Below are 23,945 nucleotides of genomic sequence, written 5' to 3'. Positions count from 1 at the left end.
TTTTGAATGCATGATGTAGACTTAAGCCTTATGGGGGCTTAACATAAAAATATGTGTCACCATAGGGTTAAAATAATCTTATTGATTTGCTCTGTCTGAGTCTACTCTATATAAATGCATGTATTTCTTGGCTCCACACTGGTGTTTTAAGCTTCCCAAAGGCTTTACAATATCAAGACCATCCAAGTTTATGGTGAGGGATCCTGCTATAAACCTCTCTCAAAGTCAGTCCTGCCTATTGTACTATAACTGAGGGAAAAAGTGTGCTTTTTCATAGCTCAGTGATGAGCTTTCCAGAAGCTTGGTAGACCATCTGTGGATCATATTCACTGAATGTAGAAGACATTATTGTGTTGTTTTAAAAAAAAAAAAAAAAGTCATAAGAGGGATGTGCAGGCGTGGACAACACTTAATGTGAAAAACAAATCCCATCTCTGTAGAGGGGAATGTTTGCAAAGCAACATTTTAATAACTTATTATTAACTACACAATAGAATATGGCCTTTTCATCATTTTTCAGTACCCACAATAATTTAAATTCCCTCTACAGAAGTAGGTGATTATTGGTTGAGAGTCAGTATGTTGCCACACTATTGGAGTGGATTTCCCAAAAGCAGTCCATCAGTCTGTATTTGCTGGTCTGTATGCTAACCACTTCAGGGAACCAATCCACTGAGTTAAGTTTGAGTTACATTTACTATCAGTTGACATTATACCTAGTTGAGTGAGTAGCTTTGGTGGGCCTATGTCATCTCGTAGTAAATTCTTACTCTTTATCAAAGCAATGCCAAAGAATCAGTGACATGATAATCAAAGCGGAAAGCTGGTTATGATAATCAGGAGTTGATAGTAACCATTTCTCTCTTAGTTGCGGACTCTAATATCGTCTTCACAAATGTGTCACTTTTTACTGCTGACAGTCAAAGAGAGATAGAAAGAAGTTTGTGAATCAAGAAAAGAGTTATAGAGTTTCAGTTCCAGCTGATATTTATTATCCTTCCTTGAAAAAGTTCTGTACACAAGTTTATATCAACAATCTGACAGGCAGTGAATGGACACAATTTAGCTGGCATGAGTTCCCCACCCCCTTCCTCTGAGTCTCAAAGAAAGGGTGGGTCCTTTGTTTATGGCATGATTAGAGACAATAAATGATAATTCTACACAGCATATTGCACAGGATGGATGAAAAATAAAGTTAATATATTTAAAAATGCTTTCATATATATATAAAAAAGAGTCCTGAACTGACCACCTTAAATGTAAGTAAGGATGTGTAAAAGATAGCAGTTCTAGACAGTGCCTGTCCTCGATAGCAACAACATACATAAACACACAATCTTTTTGCTTTATGATACAGTCAAATATACAAAGATCGAGTTCACGTTTCATCGTTTTTTCCTCTTTTTTTTTCTTTTTTTTCTGAAAAACACAACAGCTAATAACCTGAATCTGAAATACAAATGCTATTCACCATGCCATAAAGATACTAAAACAATTATTAGCTAATAGTTAGCCGACAAGTAGAAAAGATTATATATTCAAATACAATGAGAAACGCAGTACAAGTAGGTGTTGCGGAACTCAAGTCAGAAATTTGAATATGCTTGATGTTATCATCCTAGTTGTTTGCTTTGCTATATTGATAGCCTGTTCAATCCAGTGGTTGATTGGCAAATTTGACATCAGTTAATGAAAACATCAAGAAATAAGTCAAATTTAAAGCTACAATCTCCTCATTTGTTGTCATAGGCAAGATATCTTGACAGGAAATGCAAAAACAAGTGGCTGCTTAAGATAGTGACACTGTTAAACCCACAGGGTCCACCTCTAGAAATAATGCGTTCCTGTGTCTTTAAGGAGCCTGTAGACTGGCACTGTAAACGTAGAAGGTAGGCTGATACAAAGACTGGTGCTGCCTTCAAGTGCTGTCGGGAAAATCGTAATTACATCCGTATAACTGGGTTGTTAGATATCTCATACCCGCATTGACAATACGGGATGTTCAGGGATTGGACATCAAAGAGGTCTTGTTAGTATTTGCTGGTAAAAGTCAAAGAAACTTTGCCAAATTAGTGATTTATAACATCAATTATACACCAGATTTAAATCATCTCCTCTGCTCAGTCACTTAAGTAAAAAGTAGGTTGGTGCCTTTACTTTTTAAAATCAAACAATAGGCAACATTGTGATATAAGGTTTGTCTTGCTGGCTGTCCTTTAAAAAGCACTTGAACAGACAACAACAAACGTACGAGCTTGCCATGAGCACTTGAAGGCAGCATGAAAACCAGCCTGCCGGGGTATTAAAAATTAGGAAATCCAATACAGCTGTATTAGTAGGCTACACACACCGATTGTTGACTCCCCCATTTTCTATATAGATTTGTACAAAAATACACTGAGAAAATAATCAAACTGTTTCTTCTCTTTTAAGTGTCCAAAAAGTGTGTACATTTAAATATAAAAAGAAATCAAAAGTTGTGTGTTTTTAAAACTCTAGCCCTTCGCCTGAGAAGGAAATGTGACAGACACAGACATACAGACAAACAACCGTGTAAGAAAAAAAAACAGGATTAGATCATGTATACAAGAAATAAAAAAATGATCAAGTCAAAAACGCTTGGCCCAGTATATAAATACAACATCCCATATAAAATGGCATCTGAATACATGTACAAAACAAAGCTCAGAGGATGAAAAAAAATCGGTGAGGATTTCTCTATAACTATCATCTGAAATTAACATTAAAGAATTTTGGTCCTGAATCGTAGAGAACACGTGTATAAAGTTCAGCACAGATTTGAAGTTGCGTTTGAATCCTGAAGTTTGAAAAATTACAACAGCTGGTGATTATTTCAATGTCCTTTTTTCTTTTTTTAAAAAGAAAGAAAGAAAGAAAAAGAAAGAGAGAGAGAGAAGAACCGAAGCGAGCGCCACCTATCCATTTAAATAATCCTAATACTATTTTTTAACTGCTCGACAGTCTCACAGAAAATCTCAGCACAAGATAGGAACAAAGTAGGCTATCATGCTTAACATGTTTTTTGCTTTTGAGAAAATATTCGACTTTTAAAAAACATCAACCCACCTCGGTTTCATTAAAAATTCCTCTCGGTGACACACCACAATAAAAATGTCGCACGACAGTCCTATTTCTGTACCTTTTTAGTGGTGAAGTTCACTTGGCGATTGGTAAAAAGTTGTGAAATGTCCCTTTTTTTAAAACCAGCAACAACATTGATTAAGTGAACGGCGGACCGCATAACGTGCAAATCAATCACAGTTAAGTTGTTCAGTTCAAAACAGTCCAGGACGAAGGGTTTCACAATCAGGAAACCCTGTCTCTTGTTTTCCTTCTCTCTCCTCTTGTTTGCACTCCCTCCACTTTCGTGGTTGTACCAAGTCCCACTACAGTCCATGCATCCGAAGAAAAGTACAAAAAAGCAAGTTATTCGCTTTAAAGTTTAGCTTCCCAAGGATTTGCAGTGCTTGCCTTTATGGACGAGAAGGGACGGGGGCTAGTTTCAGTGGGTCTTAACTAGTCTGATGTAGTTAAAACACAAACTATTACACCCACTGTACCAGGAACCCCTGTTTCTGTTTGTTGTCATATTTTTGCTCGCAGGACGTTACCTGTCGTTGTTTGCTTTCTGCTCACTCAGTACGTGAACACCAGGTTGGAGATGGTGGACTCCAGCCAGTCCCCGGAGATCATCTCACTGACTTCGGGTGTGCAGTAGTCGGGGAACTCGAAGTGGGAGCCCCCGGAGCCGGACTCAAAGTTCAAATCCAAGTCCCTGTCCAGCACCGAGGAGCCGAAGCTCCCCAGCGACATGCTGTCAAAGCTGGGGCTCGGGTTAATGTCGAGCAAGTCGTCCTCGAACTCTTCATCCTCCGAGGAAGAGGAGGACGACGAGTGGGACGAGGCGGAGGAGTGAGAGCCGGAGGGAGTCGGCGAGGAAGCCCGCCGACTGCTGTATGTGTGCCCGCCGTGGCGCTCCGAAGACCCGCCCAGGCTGCTGCTGCTGCTGCTGCCGGGGGAGTGGGCTCCCTCCTCCCTGCCGCTGGCCGCGTCCTCGTACAGGCTGAGCGGATCGCTGGAGTCTGCCGAGCTGCTGAGCGTCGGGCTGGCCGGGACCACGACGGAGGACGTGGGGCTGACGCTCAAACTGGCTGCGCTGCTCCCAAACACGTACACCCGCTTGGGTTTCTTACCGTCCGGTATTTGCTTGGCTGCCGAGGAGACAGATTTCGACTTGTACAGAGAGTTGTGGTGGTGCTCTGATGGGTGCTCAGAGGCAAACGGTGATGCTTTGGTGCTACTGCTGCTGCTCCCGAAAAGTGATTTGTGGGGTTTGCTGCTGCTGGGTGATTTGGATCCATTCTTCCTCGCAGATGAGGATGTCTTAGTGCTGGTGTTGTTAGAGCTACTGTTGAGTTTCTCTCCCTTGTCTCCGTTACTGCCAGGCTTAGAGGCGCTTGATTTTACCTTCTTCCTCGGCCGGTACTTGTAGTCGGGATAGTCCGCCATGTGCTTGAGCCTGAGCCGCTCCGCCTCTCTGATGAAGGGGATCTTGTCGCTGTCTCTGAGCAGCTTCCACCGCTTCCCCAGTCTCTTGGAGATCTCAGCATTGTGCATGTCCGGAGACTGTTCCATGATCTTTCTCCTCTCTATCTGCGACCACACCATAAACGCGTTCATGGGTCTCTTGATGTGGCCGCTCGGAGTTTTGCACCACGCCGGGTTGTCTCCCAGCTTGTCCCCGGCGGTTGAAGAAGCCGTGGAGCCCGGGGAGAGAGGCGAGGCGGCCGGGTCCAGGTCCATGCACGCCCCGGAGTCGGAGCTCGAGTCCCCGGCGAAAAAGGACAGCGCCTCGGCGGTGCTCTCTGTGTGGCTCATTTTCTGCACCATGCTGCCCAGTTACACACAGAGGGAGAGCGGTGTACTTGCTCCTTCTCTCCCTCTCTCCTTGGTCCTCCGAGTCACTTTAAAGCAAACTCAGCTATTTTCTCTCCCCCTCTTCACAGTTTGAGCTGAGTAAAAAAAGCGCAAGAAATAATTCACTCCTGAGATGTGCTGTAAACTCGGTAACAGTTCAGTCCAGAGTAGCCTTAAAAGGCTAGATGTGTAGAAAAAAAGTTTAATTTCCAGGTTCTGTAGGATGGACAGTATAGCCCACTCTCCACTGTGTACTCTGTTATCAGTCTCTCTCTCAGTCTCTTCCTTCTGTGTTATAAAATCAATTCAGCCGTGTGGTGACTGAACATAGTCTATGCAGCTGCAGAGCGCAGACTGAGTGCCACACTGTGCGCCCGGCCACTTACAAAGGACTCCCAAGTACAGTGTGTAAAGTAAGTGCTTTTCTCTGCATCAACTCTGTCCCCTCTCCTAGAAACAAAAGCCATGCATGCTGGGGAGGCAAAAAAGAAAACTAGAGCGAGTTATACTGTCCGCCTTCCATCTGCAGACCTGCAGTCGAGTTTCAAGCAGCCCTCCAGACCCGGCCCCCCTTGCTAGAATATATCCCTTCCCGAGATACAACGGCGATAAAAATCCACCAATGGGATGCTGTCGCTACCCTGCTTCTGCGCCAAACTCACGCCCCCTTCAGCGCTGATTGGCCAAAAATGGAATCTAATAATAATCAGCGCGTGCAATGAGGAGCCTCGTGTCTGACCTCATTCCAGAATACAACAAGAAACTTGAATTTTTTTTAAAGAGACACTGGCTTATGTTATGGACCCCCCTTTTCTAGTCTGTTACCAGCCCATGTGTAGACTATTAACATATACTGTAGCTATATGGGAACCTAAGTATACTTTACCATATGGAAACTTTAACACTGACTTTGTACCACTGTGTTGCCTATGAAAAATATACCCCTGCGATATTAACCTTCCTCTCTGCCCTCTGTTGGTGCTATGAATGGTTCCCACCTATGTTACTGAGGAGGGAGAATCTGGAACCAGAACACTTGATAGCGTAACGTAACTGATGTAGTTATGCATTACCTAATGTTTACAATGGATCGACATGTAGAGGAGGAGTAAAACCACTTAACCTTAAAGGTCCGCTTTTTAATGATAATACAGCATAATGATGATATAATGTACTGGATATTTTAGTGGTGATTATTAGTAGAAAAGTGGATAGTTTAAATAATTAGCTTGATTAATTATTGTTTGGTTTGATTGGTTCTTGTTTGGCTACAGGTAGTCGCTGACCGAGGTCATGTATCATCGACACGCTGCTAAACTAGACCACGTTCAACAGTTGATCCTCTCTTACTGAGCGCGTCACAAACAGGGAAATGTCTCTTGGACACATCATGATCGTTAGGCTGGTGTGAGAAAAGGCTCCAAGCCAAGCTCTATATTCTCTGCTCTTTCACCTCTCTCTCTCTCTCTCTCTCTCTCTCTCTCTCTCTCTCTCTCTCTCTGTATGAGGCGGGGTTGGGCGGTCTTTTGTCCCATAACACACATCGAACCAACCCCTCTCCAGCACACCAGACAGAGGAGAGAGAGGGAGGCAGCGGAGGATCAGGCGGCTGTGTGTGTAAACTGTCTCGTGTGAGCGCACACATCCTCACACCTCCAAACTGATATCAAGTGCATTTTTTTCCGCGTAGTGACACAAACTAGACAGAAAAACGCGTGGCACCGCGCTTTTACGCATAAGGTACTACTTTTACGCATGGAGACACCGTGTCCAATTTTCCACAAAACAAGATGCAAATTGGGTAAAAAGGGGAAAAAACATTATCATTATCTCTGTTAGCAATGAAACTTTTCATTTTCATGTAAAATCGCAGCCCTGTTCACCCTAAGTGCCAGCCTTACACAGATCTAGTTACCGTTATTACCAAACACAAGTTCTTAGGTGTAATTTGTTATCATCTTTTGCTTTCGGAAAAAGTAACAGACCACAATATAATAATCTCCTCCTTCCTTTATGACGAGAAGTTAATTTGGCTTTTAAATCAGTAGCGAGGTACAAAAAGGGAAGGAGGAAAGACATGGGACACATGCAGACAGAGTAAGCGAGGGCTACAGTGCGGTGTTGTAGTGTCGCTAGATGGCGTCGCAGAGCCAGAGAGGACTCAGGCTCGGCTGTGTTGCAGAGAATTTAGGGAGGGTAACAGGGATCAGACCGAGCATCCAGAATAGTTACCAGGGGTGAATTACATAATGTCTCTGTGCGATAGGGAAGCATCCAAGTGATGCTGTTGTGCAGTGTGTGTGTGTGTGTGTGTGTGTGCATAAAGTATGAATGCCATGTCCGTGGTAAGGTAGAAAAGGCAGTGAAATAAAGGAAGAAAAAAGCACTTTGGAGTTGGGTAAAAATCAGCTCGGTTTGAAATCAGTCACCACAAGAGAGCACGTTTCTGCACATGAAAATGCCATCAAAATATGAAATGAATTGGAAATGAAAATGAAAGTGGGTCTCTCTCTCTCTCTCTCTCTCTCTCTGTGTGTGTGTGTGTGTGTTAGAGAGTGTGAGAGAGAGATGGTCAGATGTTCTGTATTGAAATGAAAGGAGAGTCAGAGGTGACTTGGATCACCACTGGGAAATTAGTATGAAAGCACAGTCACCAACATTACTGGATGCATTTGACTGGGTACAATTATATTCAATATGGCCTCATATCTGCAGTGCATCCAAGTAAAGCAACGGGTAATTGGGCTCCAATTTGTGTGTTCATGGAGCAGAACTGCAATGGAAATAAGAATGTTAACTCATAAACTCACACTCGGTCCTCAATGCCATTTTAATAAGGAACCACAGGAAAGTGTTAAAGTGTAAGTAAGCCTGTGGCTATGCCTTGAAGGGCAACTTAGACTTCAGGAAGGACTTCTTTAAATCATACACTACGGTTTTTAAAAACAAGCCACAGTATAAATGTAAAGCAAAAATAACCCAGTGGGAACGTGTTAAGGTCAGTATGAACTCAGTAATAATTACCACAGACACACTGTAAATCCTAATGCTGTAGTCACTTTAAAAGTAAAAGTATTGTACATCTTAATACCTTTTTCTCTCCTCCAACAAACTCTGGGAATCTCAGTGCACCTGGAGTGACAGCTGGCAGGCTTTTAAAGCTAACACCTTATTCACTACTGTGAGCAGGTGTCCTCTATTCTATTGTATTTTATTCTATTCTATTCCATTCCACTCTATTATACAACCCAAAGATAAATAAGACCTTTCACCTAGTTTTGGCTTCATAGTTAACTTGAATGCACTTCTTTTTCTTGGCTGCCTACACTTCTCTGTCTCTCTTCCTTTCTCTCTCCCTCTCCCTCTCTCGCACAGTGTACACATTAGTATGCCACACAGACACACACACACACACACACACACAACGTGAAAGGATAAGTAGTGCATTCAAACTTTCCTCTCGCTTTCTCTGTCTCTCTCTTTTACTACCATTGTTCCGGTGAGGTGCAGCTGCCACGCGAGTTGGAGTGGGTCGCGTGCCAACCCTAATCTCAACAGGTGTTCTTTTGGGTGTCTCTCGCTCAACCTCCCCCACCTCCTCCCTTTCTTTGTCTATCCTCACTCTCTCTTTCTCACTCTACTCTTTCTCCTCCCCCATGTACTTCACTTCACAAATTACTTTTACTTTTCTTGATCACTGTTTCCCAAACTCAAATTTACTTTATTAGAATGATCATAATAAGGTTCACTTCTGCCAAAGCACGCTTTACAAGGTTTAACATATACGTGTCAAAATATAAGAAAATTAGTCAACAAATGGTTTGTACACACACACCACACTACAGATAGGACACACCACAGTAGTATACTACATATTGTAATGAAAAAGTTGGTTTTAAAATGAATGTAATGGTAATGGTGAGAAGTAAATATCAAAAAGAGGAGTGACATTTTTCTCTCCTCTGGCTGTCCCATGCTCTGACATAGTTTGCCGCTTCCATGGCAATGTCACTTTTTCGTAACAAAATCTTGAATTTTTGAGTGTCATACTGTTGGTAGGTAAGTTTTATTTTGTTCTTCCTGCCTGTACTGATTCACTGCACTTGTCTCTCTTTCCTTCCTCTCTCTCTGCTCTCTGCCTCTACTTTCTGTCTCTGAACACTCTCTCTCTCTCTCCCTCCCTGCTCAGTTTAGCTTAGTTTGTTTTATTGGCATGAATGTTAGATGAACAGTGTTGCCAAAGCACCCCCATCTCTTTTTCTTTTCTCTCCCCATCTCCCTCTCAAGATAAATCTGATCTGAGGTCATCTGTTATTCAGAACACTGACACCATATGGCCAGCCACCCACTCAGAGTACATCCAGTCAGTTTCATAAAAACTTAAAATCTTCCCATATTAAATATTAATGGAGCTGTATATTGACCGGCTGTTGCAGATCCTGCCTAGAGTTTAGCCTGCTAGAACTTTGAATTTGTTGATCAATTTCAAAAGATGTTGACTGGAACAAGTCAACTGATAAAAAGACAATGGAAAAACCAAAGGGTTACCCAGACATAGTAAATATAAGAGATACAAGTAGAAAATGCAAAAAAGATTAAGTGGGTATTCCTCAGAGAAATTAAATGATGAGTCTGTTCTATTAAAATGAAAAATGTTTTGGGCAATTACATGGAAAGTGTTTGACAATGTAATCAACACATCTTGAAAGAAAAAATCCACTCAGTTTTATAAACAATTATGATCTTTGCTCTACCACATCATGTTGTTCATTACAGCCACAGCTCAACCTCAGCTGCAATTAAAAATGTGATGCTTCAGGCACTACCTTTGTCAGACCTTTTTAAAAAATAAGCCATATGCCCTTGTAACCCAGTGTTATGGTAGTGAGGACGCAGAGATGGGATTGGCCAGAATTCACCCTCTTGAGGCAAGAAAAGTTGTTTCAGGATTTTTCATGGAGCGTAATGAACTATGTGTCCCTGTGCAGCCGAGGGATGTCACCATCTCTAAACCTCCTGATTCCTTTCACTACATTCATCTTCATTGTGTAGGACATACTGAGATATATACACAGAAATCTGCATGGCTATTTTTGCAACAGTTTGATGTTGGTTGTGCGAGATAATCAAGGTAACTAGTGGATCTTGTGTTCATAATCATACTCTGAAAATGCATGCCACTCAAATTAGAGACTGCAGATGGACCACATACCTGCTTCCTTCAGTGGCTGTATAGAGATTTAATTAGCAGAAAGTGTAGGATTAGAGTGGTGGATTAGAGATGCTGGTGAGAATACTTTACTCTGCCGTCAACCGAAAACAACAATTAAAAAAAAAAAACTGGTGCATTGTGCACACTACACTGCTGACCATGGCAGCAGACAGTGTAAAACACTGACACCAAAATTGCAATAGACCATTGGATTACCCTCCACTGCTCCTTCATCCCACTGTGGAGACACGGGTAAAGAAAAGGGAACTCTCTACCTCATGAAAACATTTTGACATTATGCACCCATACAACAACAGGGCCCACACCATGTATCACTAAACTACAGTACATACAATTAAGCTCTTTGATTTATTAAATTTTTACTGTCATCAAAGTTGTTCAACACACAATCTTTTACAACCCCATAAGAGACAGATGGCTGGTTACTGTATATGTGAAATGTATTTATTCAGTCATATTTCTAAAGCTTTGTTTGAACAGGTGTTTTCAGGTACAGATACAGACAAAGATGCAGACATAAATACACATACACACACAAAAACACAGACACACACACACACTCTCAGCAGTCAAAGTCTTATCTTATCCAGAAAGAGCAGCTGCAAAGTATGACCCTAGCTTAGCTGTTAATGATTGGTGGTGTGCGTTTTGTAGAATGTGTGTATGTGTGTGTGTACCTATTCTGCCCTCACAATCCCACCTCTCTCTCAACTGACAAGAGCTCATTATTAGTGGTCTAGCTTTGATTTGTGAAGTTCAGCAAGGTGAATTTGAACATCTGTCGCATTTCAAGGTTGTTTCTGTTTCTGGGAGAGCAAATACAGGCAGGGCTAAACTATCAAGGTAGTGATTAAGTGAAACACACAGACAGACACACACACACACACACACATTCATTCAGCAGGTAAATATGTGACAAACCAATACGTGTAAGATCACTGCATTCACAAATATATCCTATATTTGCAGTGTTATTTGAATCGAGTTGTTACTTCAGAGAACACATGTATGTATAAAAGCACTGCAGAATATTCAATGACCACATTTTTCTAAAAGCCTTAAACAAAGTTTCAGCATCAGTGGGGCTGTAAATTATGTACAAGTGTTTTGTTCATTAGCATTGTTTTATTGCATTACCATTTCTCTGCCCAAAAGTGTACTCGTTGCATAGCAACACTGTCAGCTTCAGAGGCATGTGTAAGTTAGCCATAATCTATATTTCTGTCTCTAAACAAAGACATTGAGCCTGTGTGGCAAAGCAAAGGCTTCAACAATTCAATATGGCATGACAACAGCTAGGTACAGTATACATGCAACATTTAAGGTATTCAAATAGTCTGCTCCATCAGAAATGGTACATGAAATTACCCAAATTTACCTTTAAAAATTATACAGATTTGTATGCTATTGCAGTAACCGAGAATGTAATTATACAGTTTGATCCTAAAAAAGTGATACTGGAACACAATGAACAGGCTGTAGCAGGGTTTAAAAGGTTCAGGCTGCTGACACAATAATAATATTCTCGCTGTCATTCTGAGAGTTAACAGCAAAACACACTTCATGTGGCACATGCATATTAAAATTCTTATGACATATGGCATGTGACCTTCATGTGTAAAGTGTCACAGTGTGAGACACCGTTCTGTGTCACTGCAGTGGACGACTGGTCACCTCAGAGAATACCTCAGTCTGCCATGCTCTGTTGTAGAGTGGTTTAAATAAGAAATGGATGTGTGAACAGTGCGATGTGTGTGTCTCTGTGTGCGTATTCCTGCATTAATGCATTTCTGTGCATATACCTGAGTTCATCTGCACATTTGATGTTTGTATGTGGGTGGGTGGGCAGATGTGTCAAGTCTGCATGATCTATGTGTATTTACATGTATATGTGTGTGTTTGAGTGTGTTTGTGTGTGTGTCCAGTCAGAGGTGACCAGTTGTCACTGAGCTCTGACAGAAACCAGGTATCAGAGAGACATGGTGTCACCTTGTCACCTCCACCCCTTACTCTTGGGAGTGTGTGTGTGTGTGTGTGTGTGCGTGCGTGTGTGTGTGGGTGTGGGTGTGTCATGGTTCTCTTGAGACAAAAATCCCAAGCAGACTGCACGGATGACACACATGGAAGGATCCCAGGAGTGAACCTCAGGTGATGAGGCGGCAGCCTGTGTGTGTGGCTCATGTCTCTTGAGATTCACTACCTCCTATACACACACACACACACACACACACACACACGATTTTGACATAACGGAAGTTGAGCTCTGCTCCTTCACATGCTTGATGTTGCAGTCAGTCAATATCAGGGTCAGGGTCAAAGTAAGAGAGGGAGGGGGAAAGAAAGCAAGAAAGAGAGAGAGAAAGAACACACCTCTTTCAATCTTATGATGAATAAGAGCTGTTCCCAAATCTAAATGTAGCTTAGTTAAGAGAAACTCTTCAAAACTGGGTCCTAAGACTGTGGTAAATTAGAGTCAGTCCAAAGGACTTATAAGTCCCTAAGATCTGCTCATAATCAGTCAAACCTTGCACAGTATAGTACAGTAATTAATTTTTAAATGGTGGATGACTCAGTATGAATCACAGTACACAAGTAAATCAAAACAATCTAGTGAAGGTAGTTTCTCCACAGCTTAATGTTACTGAATTCCATACTGTATTTTTTTTTAAAAAAAATCATTTGATTTAATTTTTAATGTAAAATAATTTAAACCATTATTTTTAAATCTATTACAACTTAGTTTTTTCAATTTATTACAAGTTATTTAAATTTTCTTTTATTTATTTTAATTTCATTGTAAAATATTTTAAAATTAAATTAAATTGAATATCAATTAAATCTATTATTTGTATTTGTTAGGTTTTAATTTGATTTCTAAAATTATTATTATTATTTTATTCAAATGAATCACAGCCTTAATTCTTACATTAATATTAAACCTTTAATGATTTGTAATTTATCTGAATTTAACTTAATGCGTTTTTAACTTAATTTAATTTTAATTATTACATTAGATAAATTCAATTATTTAAAATTTATTTAATTCAATTTTTTATTTTATTTGTCATTTGATTTAGCTATTAATCTAATTTTAAAATTATTTGTAGTTTAATTTTGTATGAATCCTAATTTAATAATCTAATCTAGTTTAATGTTATCCAATCTAGCGCCTTTTCACTCTCCTGTGTATTGTGTGAATTTTTTTTTTTTTATCACATTCCCTGACACAGACTGGTCACCTGTCAACCAATCACTGCAAACACTGTATGTAAATTAATTCAGAAACATGATAATTTCATAGCAACAGGGTCAGCCTTGTCATTTCACTTTTTATTTCTCTGAATCTATCAACTAATTTTAGTGTGAACAGCTTTTGAGAGGAAACCTTTCCAGGAACCTTTGGTGCCATTTAGGACTCCTTCTGATGTGGTAAGACACTTGGTGAATACAGCTGAATGTATGTGTAAGTTGTGTTTCCTGTTGTGTTTTTACTATTCAGCACCTGTGCCTTAACTTCTGTATATTTTCTAAATATTATGCAGTATGTATGAAAAGCAATTTCTCTAGCTGTCACGCAGACCTCAGATGATTTCATGGGACATAAAATTACTATCCTTCATAATTTGTAGTAATTTGCTTGGCATGCTAACAAATATTTTGGTTATTCACCATTATCCCTAAATGAGCAGTTTTTTTTGAGTACATTATATTAGAAAAGCCAGTCACAGGAGGCATTTCATTTCATTTTTCACTTTTGAGTTTGCCTTTGGGTTTCTGTAACAAGGATGAATATGATTTCTATTCTCTGTCTTCCGCCGTATTAGAAACATATTGGATGCAATCTATCTTCCATCCAGCAAAGTGGCAAAGTGCTTTCTCACCAATTACTGACTGCCATCTCCCTCTTCACAGGTGTGAAGAGGGAGATGGCAGTCAGTACTGACAACGTGTGTGTGTGTGTGTGTGTGTGACAGAGAGCGAGGTGGAGCAGGGTGGGGTGTTGGGGGTGAGGGCAAGACAGACAGATTAAGTCAGGGAGAGAAGTTTTAAAGAGGTTGTCACTTGTGTTTACGTTTCCTTAGTCTTCATCAGGTGAATGACACATCCTCAAATGATATCACACCGCTGTAACTGACCCTATGTTCCCATGTTGTTCTATTTTTCAGTCTCCAGAACCATTTTGCTCCACGGTAGAATCAGCAAAATCTGACTTGAAATACTACATAGTGATTCAACCTTTCTCCAGTTTCTAAACCTTTAAAATTTGCTGTTCTCAACACTCAGTTGATGCAGAGGAAGTAAATTCAGTAATGTCTAATAGTATCAGACCAGTTTGGTTGGATTAAGCATACTGTCTGTTGGATTAAACATATTGAACTTAGTAAACATAGTGTCAAAACTTGCCAGTGACTGTTGCCACAATAACACAAAACATCAAGCCAAAACAAAATTCTGCACATCTACAATTACAATTTATGGTCACAAGAATGCAAAAATGACCACAAAATGTCAAAAAGCCTGAAGTGCTTGAAAACTAAAATCATGGCAAATCATGTCCTCATCCTTACTAAATTACTAAAATTTGAAGGCCATACATTACCTGTGGGTGGACTGATTGTTAATTTGTTGGCAATTTTGGTTCAATAACCACCAGCTATCTACTGTCCTAAGAAAACCCTGAAACACACACATATACACATACACAGAAATGTAGACTGATACATATTTGCATTGCACATACATACACATTCACTCATATACCACTATTTAAAGAAACAGAAAAGCATGTTTGACAGCATGTGGTTTCTAACAGCCTATATATGACTTTCCATACCAGAGGGCTGCAGATACCTTCTTTCCCACATCATCCAAAAGCTTCATTACATGAAAATATTACTCTCTGCAGCAATATTTTCAGGTGCTCATATGATCAGTTTCAGTTGTAGCACAGGTCACTGTCACTGTGACCTGTGTTTTTAGCTAAAAACTCCATGTACATATGTATATATTTGGTTGGAGTCTGGAGATGCAGCCAAAGCCATTAAAGCTTCAGAGGTGCCTCCCACCTCAGATATGCACATTTACACAAGGTCTCCTTTTGACTAAGGAGACAACCTAAGGCTGGGCTCATTAAATGCAATCGTGAAAGGGCAGAACAACAGCCTTTGCAGATAGGATCTAAGCAGGGAGGAGGAAAGGAAAACTGGTTAATGAAAACAGGACTTTACTGAGAAACAGGATATGAACAAATTGGACAAAGGTTTAAAGAACAAACAAGAACAATTTGGAGTGCAGGAAGAAAGTCAAAGAGATAGAAGAAGAAATCGCTTCCCACTTTAAATCACACTGTCTAAAAGCTGTTTTGAAAAAGCCCCTCAGAACAGGGAGATGTGGAGGAGGCTGAAGAGAGGTGGTTCATGAAATAGGAGGAATGGATACAGAAGGTGAGAAACCCGTGCAACAAAATCAGCTTCAGATATGCTGCTTCATCTACTGATTTTATTTTTGGAATAATGACTTTTTGGATTCTAATTTCATGTTTAAGATTACTTCACAACCAGCCTAGGTTAGATAAAAGTAGAAAAAAATTAGAAAAGAAATAAGAGCGAGAGGAAGGACTTCTGTTCTTGGAGCAGTTGTAGGAATAAAAATGATGACAGGGACAATAAGGTGGAGGAGGTTGCTGCCTGTCTGGCTCTGACTGGACAGAGGGAGGCAAAAAGGAGTAAAAACAACAGCAAGGTGGAGGAAGCTTCTGCTTTTATGGTTCAGGCAGGGTCACAGTAGATCATTCTTCCTAACTGACTTCCTGACCTAGGCTGCATCTTTTTGACAAGTACAATGACAAGACACACATTCTCGGTTTCTTACTTTCATTCAGTGAGGATGCACACCACCAACCACAACTGTTCTGTTTTTTTTAGGCCTCAAGATGTTCTGCTGCTCAATAAACACGACATGTTTCCAGCTTTTGGATTGTTACAATATTTGTTGTATTCTGGTAAAGTTTCAATATTAATCCTATTTACAGTAAAGGCATTACATATTGTGCAACTACTTAATTGTAATTTGCACAGACAAGGACATGCCAGTCATTTTATTCAAATGAGATGGTGCTTGATTGCACTGCTGTCTACTCAGAGATACACATTTAAAAAACAAGGTGCTCTGACTTAACCTGACAAGCATGTGCCCCGAAAAACAGTAGGTAATTATGAATGAATAAATATAACTGAATTAGGCAAAGATTACTCACATACAGTACATAATGCACTATGGTGGTGTGGTAGTCACTGACCAGCACTTATACAGAAATAAATCCCATCCAAATGGGACCAAGCCTGGCTCCGTTATATCCTGTACTAATACCACCACCTACAGAGCTGAGCTGGAAGATTGGGGGGGGGGGCATGTCACAGCTCTCCCCTCAGAAGGGCTGAGGAATAGAGCAGGAGAGGAGGAGAGAGGAAGAGGAAGGAGGTGAGGGGAAAATAACAGGCTTGTTTTTATGGCAGGTGCCTGAGTTCATCCTCTCCTCTTTCTGTCTGTCTGTCTTTCCAGACTGGACACTTCAGAGTCAAGGGCACAGCAATTTCCTGTTATTTCACACAGACTAGCAGGCAGAGATGGTAGTGTTCCTTAGAGAGACATCTTCAGAGGCCTCTGTGTACTTGAAATGTTCTGATATACTGAGCACCGCCATTATGTGTTTCATAACTCTATAAATAAGGTCATGTTAAAAATTATAATAATAAATAATTCAGATATATTAGATATTTTATTCATAACTGCTACCGAGATCACATGTTGGTTCACTAATTATTCAAACTTCTCTGGTCCATCTGTGATCTGTCTCTGTTCAAACACTTCCATCACTCACGCTACATGTTAATATGTTCATGTATAGAATAATTAAGTGCTTATCAGTGAAAAGGAATAAAGAAGCATCTGCTGAAATAACACAACATCTGCTTCAGAAATACTGTAGAACAGGGTAAATATGGGTCTACAAGCTAAGGTTTACGATGAACACCTGGTCTATTCTATAGAATAAACACTCCTGGTTGCCCCACTGTAATCATTTCAGTCATGCAATTGAGATGCAGTAAGGTAATAAAGTGTTAAGTATCTTGGAATAGTTTTCACATACGAAGGGTATTCAAAGTGAGATTCTTGACAGTTATGAGAAGTACCTGTGTGTATTTTGTGCATGCATGTGTGTATATATGCGTATGTGCATGTGGTGAATGTGTGCATGGTCACTGAGGTGATGACGGCTGTGAGCACACTCCCTTATACACCCATTCACCCCTCCCACAAATACACACAGCTATTTGACATGACAAAAAGACTGCAGTTGACAGTGTTTGATAATTGATTGATGGCCTCAGCTGACTGCTGTGTTGCAACAGTACAGCCAGCCAGCTACTGTACTGTACACACACACACACACACACACACAAACACTTTCTGCCAGTCTGCCACCACAGAGTTAGCAACAGTCTGCGTTTTGCCTCCCTCACTTCTCCAAGCCAGTCGCTCTGCACTGCGGCAGGCAGGGGAAGCAGACACACACTAGCACACACTCTCTTCTCTGCTCCGCTCCCATATTTTTTGGAAGGGAAGAGACGAGGAGAGAGCAAAAGCTAGACAGCAAGGCGTTTTTCGTATTTTTTTAAAAATGGAGAGCGACTGCAAAATGAAGAAAACATCTCAGGGATTTCTGTTTTCCTGCCTTGTGTTGAAAGTTGTTTCAAACAGATTTGGAGTATCATCATTACAGGAGGAATACGCACAAGTCAACCTGCCAGCCAAAAAAAGAGACAAACAAAAAGTGGGAAGACAGAAATGGAAATTTGGACCTATGTGGTGGATTTTGGAAGCGAATGAACATGCAGTGTTCCAAGGGTCTTTTTTTGGATGAGAGGGAAAAGACAGGAGCGATGCCAAAGGGTTCTCCTTAGTCTGCTTTGAAAACACTCTTGTAGCAGCTGACCCCTTGGGCTCTGGCTATGCTCAGTCTTCACCTGCGTGCTACTGCTGATAAAGCGATGGAAATCTCCCCGCTCTCGATCCAGGATATAGATGCGGCCGGGCCTTGTGATTGTGTAGATTCTGCACTCTCCATATGCAATATAAATCATATCCAATACAGCGGTATCCAGCCAGGCGAGCTGTCCAGCAATCGGCACCCAGCCCAGAGAAATTGCAGCCCCAGTGGAGGAGAAGGAGAGGCAAAGAACTGTGGAATGAATGAACGGCGAGAGAGAGAGGGAGAGGAGCTTCCAGACAGAGTGACCTACATTCAACACTGTCTGGAGTCAAAGACAGAGTGAGAGGGAGAGAGAGGGAGAGAGAGAGAGAAATAGAGAAGGGGATGGAGAGAGCCAGCAGAAACAGAAAGCTATGAATGAGGATGAGACAATGGGAAAGAAAGATGAAAACAAGCGAATGAGATACAGAAAGACAAACAGAAAAGAGTGGAGACCGAAAAAGAAAGCTGACCTTCAGATGAGGATCAGCTTTTTTTTCTTACTCTGTATATCCTCTCTTTTCTGCTCGCTTACTCTCTTTTTTGCTCTCTCTTTTTTTGCCCACATCCCCTTTCTCCTTTTACCTGCTGTTCTGCTGCTTTCTCTCCATTTACTACCATTAATCAACCATTGTCTGGGGTGTCTGGGAGAATGCAGCTACCTATGGTGTAAACCCAGTCTGTGGCACGCAGACAGGCAGAGAAACAATCATTGAGGATAGCCACTTTTCACACTTATGCCCTGGCTTCTTTATCTTTTTATCTCCTATTGCTTCCTCTCTCCTCCACTTGTCCTCCCCTCCCTCCCTCCACCTCTGCATCTCATTCTTTAGCCCTCTTTCCTCCATGTCCAACCAGCCCTCTAACCCCTCCCCACCCACATTTATCTCTCTCCTCCTCCTCTGTCAGCATTTATCTATCTCTGGGTAGCTCTAATAGTATTTTTATGGTGGATTACTTTGTCTAGCTGCATGCTGTTATCTAGGAAGGAACAGTACCAAAGCAGCAGCAGCTCTATCTGTCTATCTGTCCATGAGGCTGACTGGTTAGCTAGCTTTCATATCTATCAGACTGCCTTATGGATGGAAAGCTGTCTGTCTGTCTGAAAGCTGGTGGCTTACAAGATGGCTCTCACAGCTTTCTGTAGCTGAGTGTACAGTTGGCAAAGTGTTCAATTCAAGTGTGATTGCCTGCCTGGCTGAGCATTTATCCATCTGGCTGTATTGTTTTTATACTGTATCCCATTGCAAGGTTTCACACTTGCTTTTTGACACAGGCATGGGCTTATTTATCTTCCTGCCTTGTCTATAAATCTACTTATGTATCTATGCAAACGAGCCACACTGAGGATATTATTGCCCACTGTAACCACTGTCTCTCCTTCACCTTGTCTTTTTTCTAGTTTTCACCTCACTTTCTCACAATTTCCCTCTCCCTCCCCGCCTCCTTCCCACTCCATCCCTTCCCTCCACTTGCATGTCAGTCCTCAGGGATCAACGTTAAGGACACGAGAGGGGATTGCAGTTGAAGGAGAGGAAATGACATGGGTAATGGAAGAGGACACACGGGCACCTGTCAGGGAAAATCAAGGGTGGAAGGGAGGAGGAAATGAATTATTCATGAGACAGAATTACACTGCTTTCACCTTCTTGAATAAGCTTGATCAGAATCCTACATTTCTTAAACTGTTAAAGGAGGGGAATTTATGTCTTTGTTGCACCCCTCATTTCCAACTTTTAGCAGCATTCATAGGAAGAGAAAATCATGGAGATATTATTGCCGGTTTAATTTGCAGATTTAAGAAATGAATACTTAGCGCGACTTTCACACATTTCATATTTTTAGACATGATTGGAGTGACATCAAAGTGAATGCCTAAGCCACAAACATGCATCTGTACTGCCTGCATTATACCATGCTCTCTCCACTCTCTTTCTGGTTTTGGTCACACAACATATGCACATACGTCTGAATGTGGTTTTACGTATACTCTGTAAAACAGATTACTGTTTAAATAATATTTACAGAAAGCAATGGAAGTAAAGTAAATAGAACTTATTTACACTGTGAGAGTGTAATATGGGGCATGTTATTATATGGCATGTATACTAGTATCAGATGACAGTGCAGTGCAAATACAACTACTGTTACTACTGGTAAAACCAATACTCTGACATATCCACACATAGACACATAAGTATTTTATAGAGACTGCACATTATACATAAATTTAACTTATCCACATGTGAGCATTTGCATTAATATATATGTTCAGAGGCTGATATGAAGTCATTAATTATTATTAGTAGTAATAGTACCTAGCACCTCCTGGAATTACAATGCTGTAATTGATTTTTAATAGGAAAAAAAACAATTAAAGATACATTTGTGCATTTATATATTCATTGGCATAGCTTTTACCACGCCTGGCCAGTATTCATAATTGCTCTCTGTGGCCAGGATAGCACACACTTTGGCCTGACTCCACATCCCTGATCTCACACCTTTGTACAAGAAATGATGTGAATTTATAAATGGAGTGCTATTTCCTCTTTTTGTAGCACTGAGGCAGACTAAATCATTGCTAACTCTGCCTCCACTCGCTGTAACCCTGACAGATACTTGCTTGCCTTGGTTGACAAGCTTGTTTAGGCCACTGTGCTCTTTCTATATCAACATAATAAGGTTGACCTTTACATAAAAATGCATCCAATGAACCAGTAGCTTCCCCCGCTTCCCATACTGCCATCATCCCACATCACATGACAGGTCTATTATTTGTAAATGGCAACTACACAGCGCATCCCTTGCTTCAAGCCACTTCTGGTGAATCACATTCATTTGTGTATGGTGTTTGCTGTCTGTCTATGTCAATATTCCCTGCTATTGCAAGTAATTACATTTCTTACTCTGTTCTTCTCACTTTTATCTTGTGTCCTGTTGAGGTCTGGTTTGTAAATGTCTCTAAAATCTTGTCAAAGTTGGAGAAAACCTTCATGATTGGACTTACTTCAACATTATATAGTGCATTATCAGTGGTGCAGCTTGTTCCCATTGTATGGAGTGCATGGCAGACAATGCTAGCTGACTGCAATTATAGTCCAAAAAGTGCTGCAAAATTGGAGATTCTCTGCAGGACTGTGGAAGATGGTGAATGCACTCTGCTTTGTGCCTTTTAAAGTAAATAGCATCTATTTGTAGAATAGCGTGAGTGAGGTGCTCTTGCGCTTTCTTTTTTCTTTCTTTTTTTTTGGTGTGTCACCTTATAGCTCTACATGGTTCCTTACTAAGCCATTTTCTATATGACATTTTCTCAGTGAATAGTGGACATGGTTTTTACCTTCTCTCTACTGCCTTTTCAGAATATGCTCTATAATTTCAAAAATGCATGGCACTCACTCTTTTTTTTCCATCTCAGAAAAACAGACATTTTCGCCTGCTAGGGTGTTCACTTGGTAGCAATGCTTTGCTTCAAACCTGCTCCATATAATACACAGAATTTTTTGTAGCTTGTACTGCACTGTATTTTTTGAGGGAATAGTTCAAGCTCCAAAAGATTTTTTTTTTTCAAATCTTCAAGAACAAATTTAAATAGTGGGGCATTAAAAAGTGGAGTCGCTTGTAGCATGGAATCTCAAAAAAAGCACTCAAGCACTGACAGGGTAGATTCACTGGTAGATATATCCACTTCTCCCCATGACTGAATCCTAAATGCATCAATGCTATATGATTCAACCCATGCTATTCACCAGATTTAAACAATATCAAAGTATATTTTACATGTGTTAGGTCAATATGTCACATTTCTATTTCAACAGACCTTTAAGAGGCACCGTGTCATCACTGGAGACAGTATAGACTATAACATTTGCATTTCATTTGACTTTTTTTTCTTTTTCACTCTTGGATACAAAAGGTCAAACAAGAATTTTGAAAGTCTGGAAAGTCACTAAATTAATCTCAATTTTGTCATCAGTGACACGGATCTGGTCTTATGTGTTATTCATAATGTCACATTCTTTCTGAGTTTGCCACAGTAATGTTCATGAATCAAATCTATGGTGAATTTGCTATTGAACATTACACTAATAAAGCAACAATTTTCTTCCCTTTCATAAGTCACGTCTTTCACATTAAGCTGTATTTCCTCCCTGTGTTTGATATGGCACTATTCTCAGCAGGTGGTCAAGTGCTGTATTAAATCCTCATCGTATTCTTTTCCATCTCACTCATCTGCTCGTAATATACCAAATTTCTCTCTTAACTCATTCTTCCTACTCAGATGTGAGATAGGAGATTGTTTTATTATGTGAAAAGCTCTTCGCACTAAATCTGAGGAAGTATACTTAAACTATTTAGAATAAAGAAAAAGTTGGGGGGGGGGTCTCTTCATCAGTTGTTCACAGTTCTCCTTCTGCTGTCTTCTGTTTCTTCCCAGTTAGATTTGTGAAAGAAGCACATCTGCTGTGTGAAAGGCAGGGATTGTTGTAATAAAATGTTGTGATGGATTACTACTGGGACTATAAAGTGAAGTCTCACAAATTAAATAGGTCAAAGTGTATTGACAAGATTTGAAAAAATAATCTTAGTTTGTTACTAATATCTTGTCACTTCATTTTCTTCTTTTTTTTGTGACTTCAACAGAGCATACGATAAAAACCATTTAGATTTTAATACAATTTGCCTTCTGTTAACAGCCAATATATCCAATGAGGCAAGTGCTGAATCACAGTGTACCAGGTAAGTGGTTGTTTGCTCTATTTTGCAGACAACCAAGCATATCGAATTGTAATCTTCTCTTTGTCATTTAATTTGATCAATTTGTAACATTTCTGATGAATAAATGAGGAGATCTGTACCAAATATCTGTCTCCAGATCTGTGAAAAATGCAGTCAATTAAAAATAATTTGACAACATGCTGATTTTGTCAGTGATGTTTTTGTCCTTCTGCACATGAAGACAAGAACAGAAGCAGTATGACAGTAAAAGCATTTAACATATCATTACCAGATTAAAACAACTCATAACAGTCATGTATGATAAGTACTCCATAACAGCACTAGTTATAAAACTGCTGAAAGCATCCCACTTCCTTGACTGATTTTTTTCATTTGATGATTTATTCTTTTTTTTATGTCACTGTGAACATTCTAAATAAAATATCTAAGACATCTTAAAGTATGCTACTAATGCAGAGGCAGATTTGTATGAAATTTTGTTTTGATATTACACAGACACACCAGAGTGTTTTTCCTTGGTGCCATAACTAATAAAAATTGTCATTTGATAGTGTTGATGTTCTACAGACATAGAGCACTCTTTGTTATTGTTCTCTTCCAGGGGCTGAGAAGCAGGTTTCGTGTAACAGACAGGTCAAACCAGCTTTAAACCACTGACTCAACTCAGTGACTCACACACATTATGTTGTGTCAACAGATAAAGAGATAACACAGTTGAACTCAAATGGAAAAATATGCACGCAGACACACACACACTTCGCAATTTTAGTGTAGTGTACACAATATCACCTGTGTGAGACACATAACAGATCCGTTTGCTCACTGAAGTTCCGTTTAACTGATTTCACTGGTGTGTTAATATTCATGTGTACAGAAACATTTAAACTGCTGGTTTGGTTTGAAATGGGTAAATAATGTGTGAGAATATAATTTTTCAAATACCATTTGCAGGGCAATGACTATATCTAGTCATTTATTGTTTTATTGAAGCATTTTGTGCCC

The 23,945-nt window shown here is 40.2% G+C and overlaps 2 protein-coding genes across 8 annotated transcripts in view; both read right to left on the bottom strand.

The window, feature by feature from the left end:
- Window positions 1–23,945, bottom strand: part of cdkal1 (CDK5 regulatory subunit associated protein 1-like 1) — a 435,182-nt gene that overhangs the window by 141,207 nt on the left and 270,030 nt on the right. The gene's annotated exons all lie outside the window — the stretch shown is intronic.
- On the bottom strand, window positions 970–5,521 carry sox4b (SRY-box transcription factor 4b). Its single transcript, XM_051076036.1, has one exon. It carries the CDS (start codon window positions 4,909–4,911, stop codon window positions 3,658–3,660), a length of 1,254 nt encoding a protein of 417 aa, XP_050931993.1. The 5' UTR covers window positions 4,912–5,521; the 3' UTR covers window positions 970–3,657.

Source organism: Lates calcarifer, linkage group LG15, assembly GCF_001640805.2.
Source record: "Lates calcarifer isolate ASB-BC8 linkage group LG15, TLL_Latcal_v3, whole genome shotgun sequence".
NCBI lineage: Eukaryota > Metazoa > Chordata > Actinopteri > Centropomidae > Lates > Lates calcarifer.
This window is presented reverse-complemented; position numbering and strand designations above follow the sequence as displayed.

What these genes read in the sequence shown, in the direction of transcription:
- sox4b (XM_051076036.1), bottom strand. Translation starts at nt 4,911, where the DNA reads ATGGTGCAGAAAATGAGCCACACAGAGAGCACCGCCGAGGCGCTGTCC.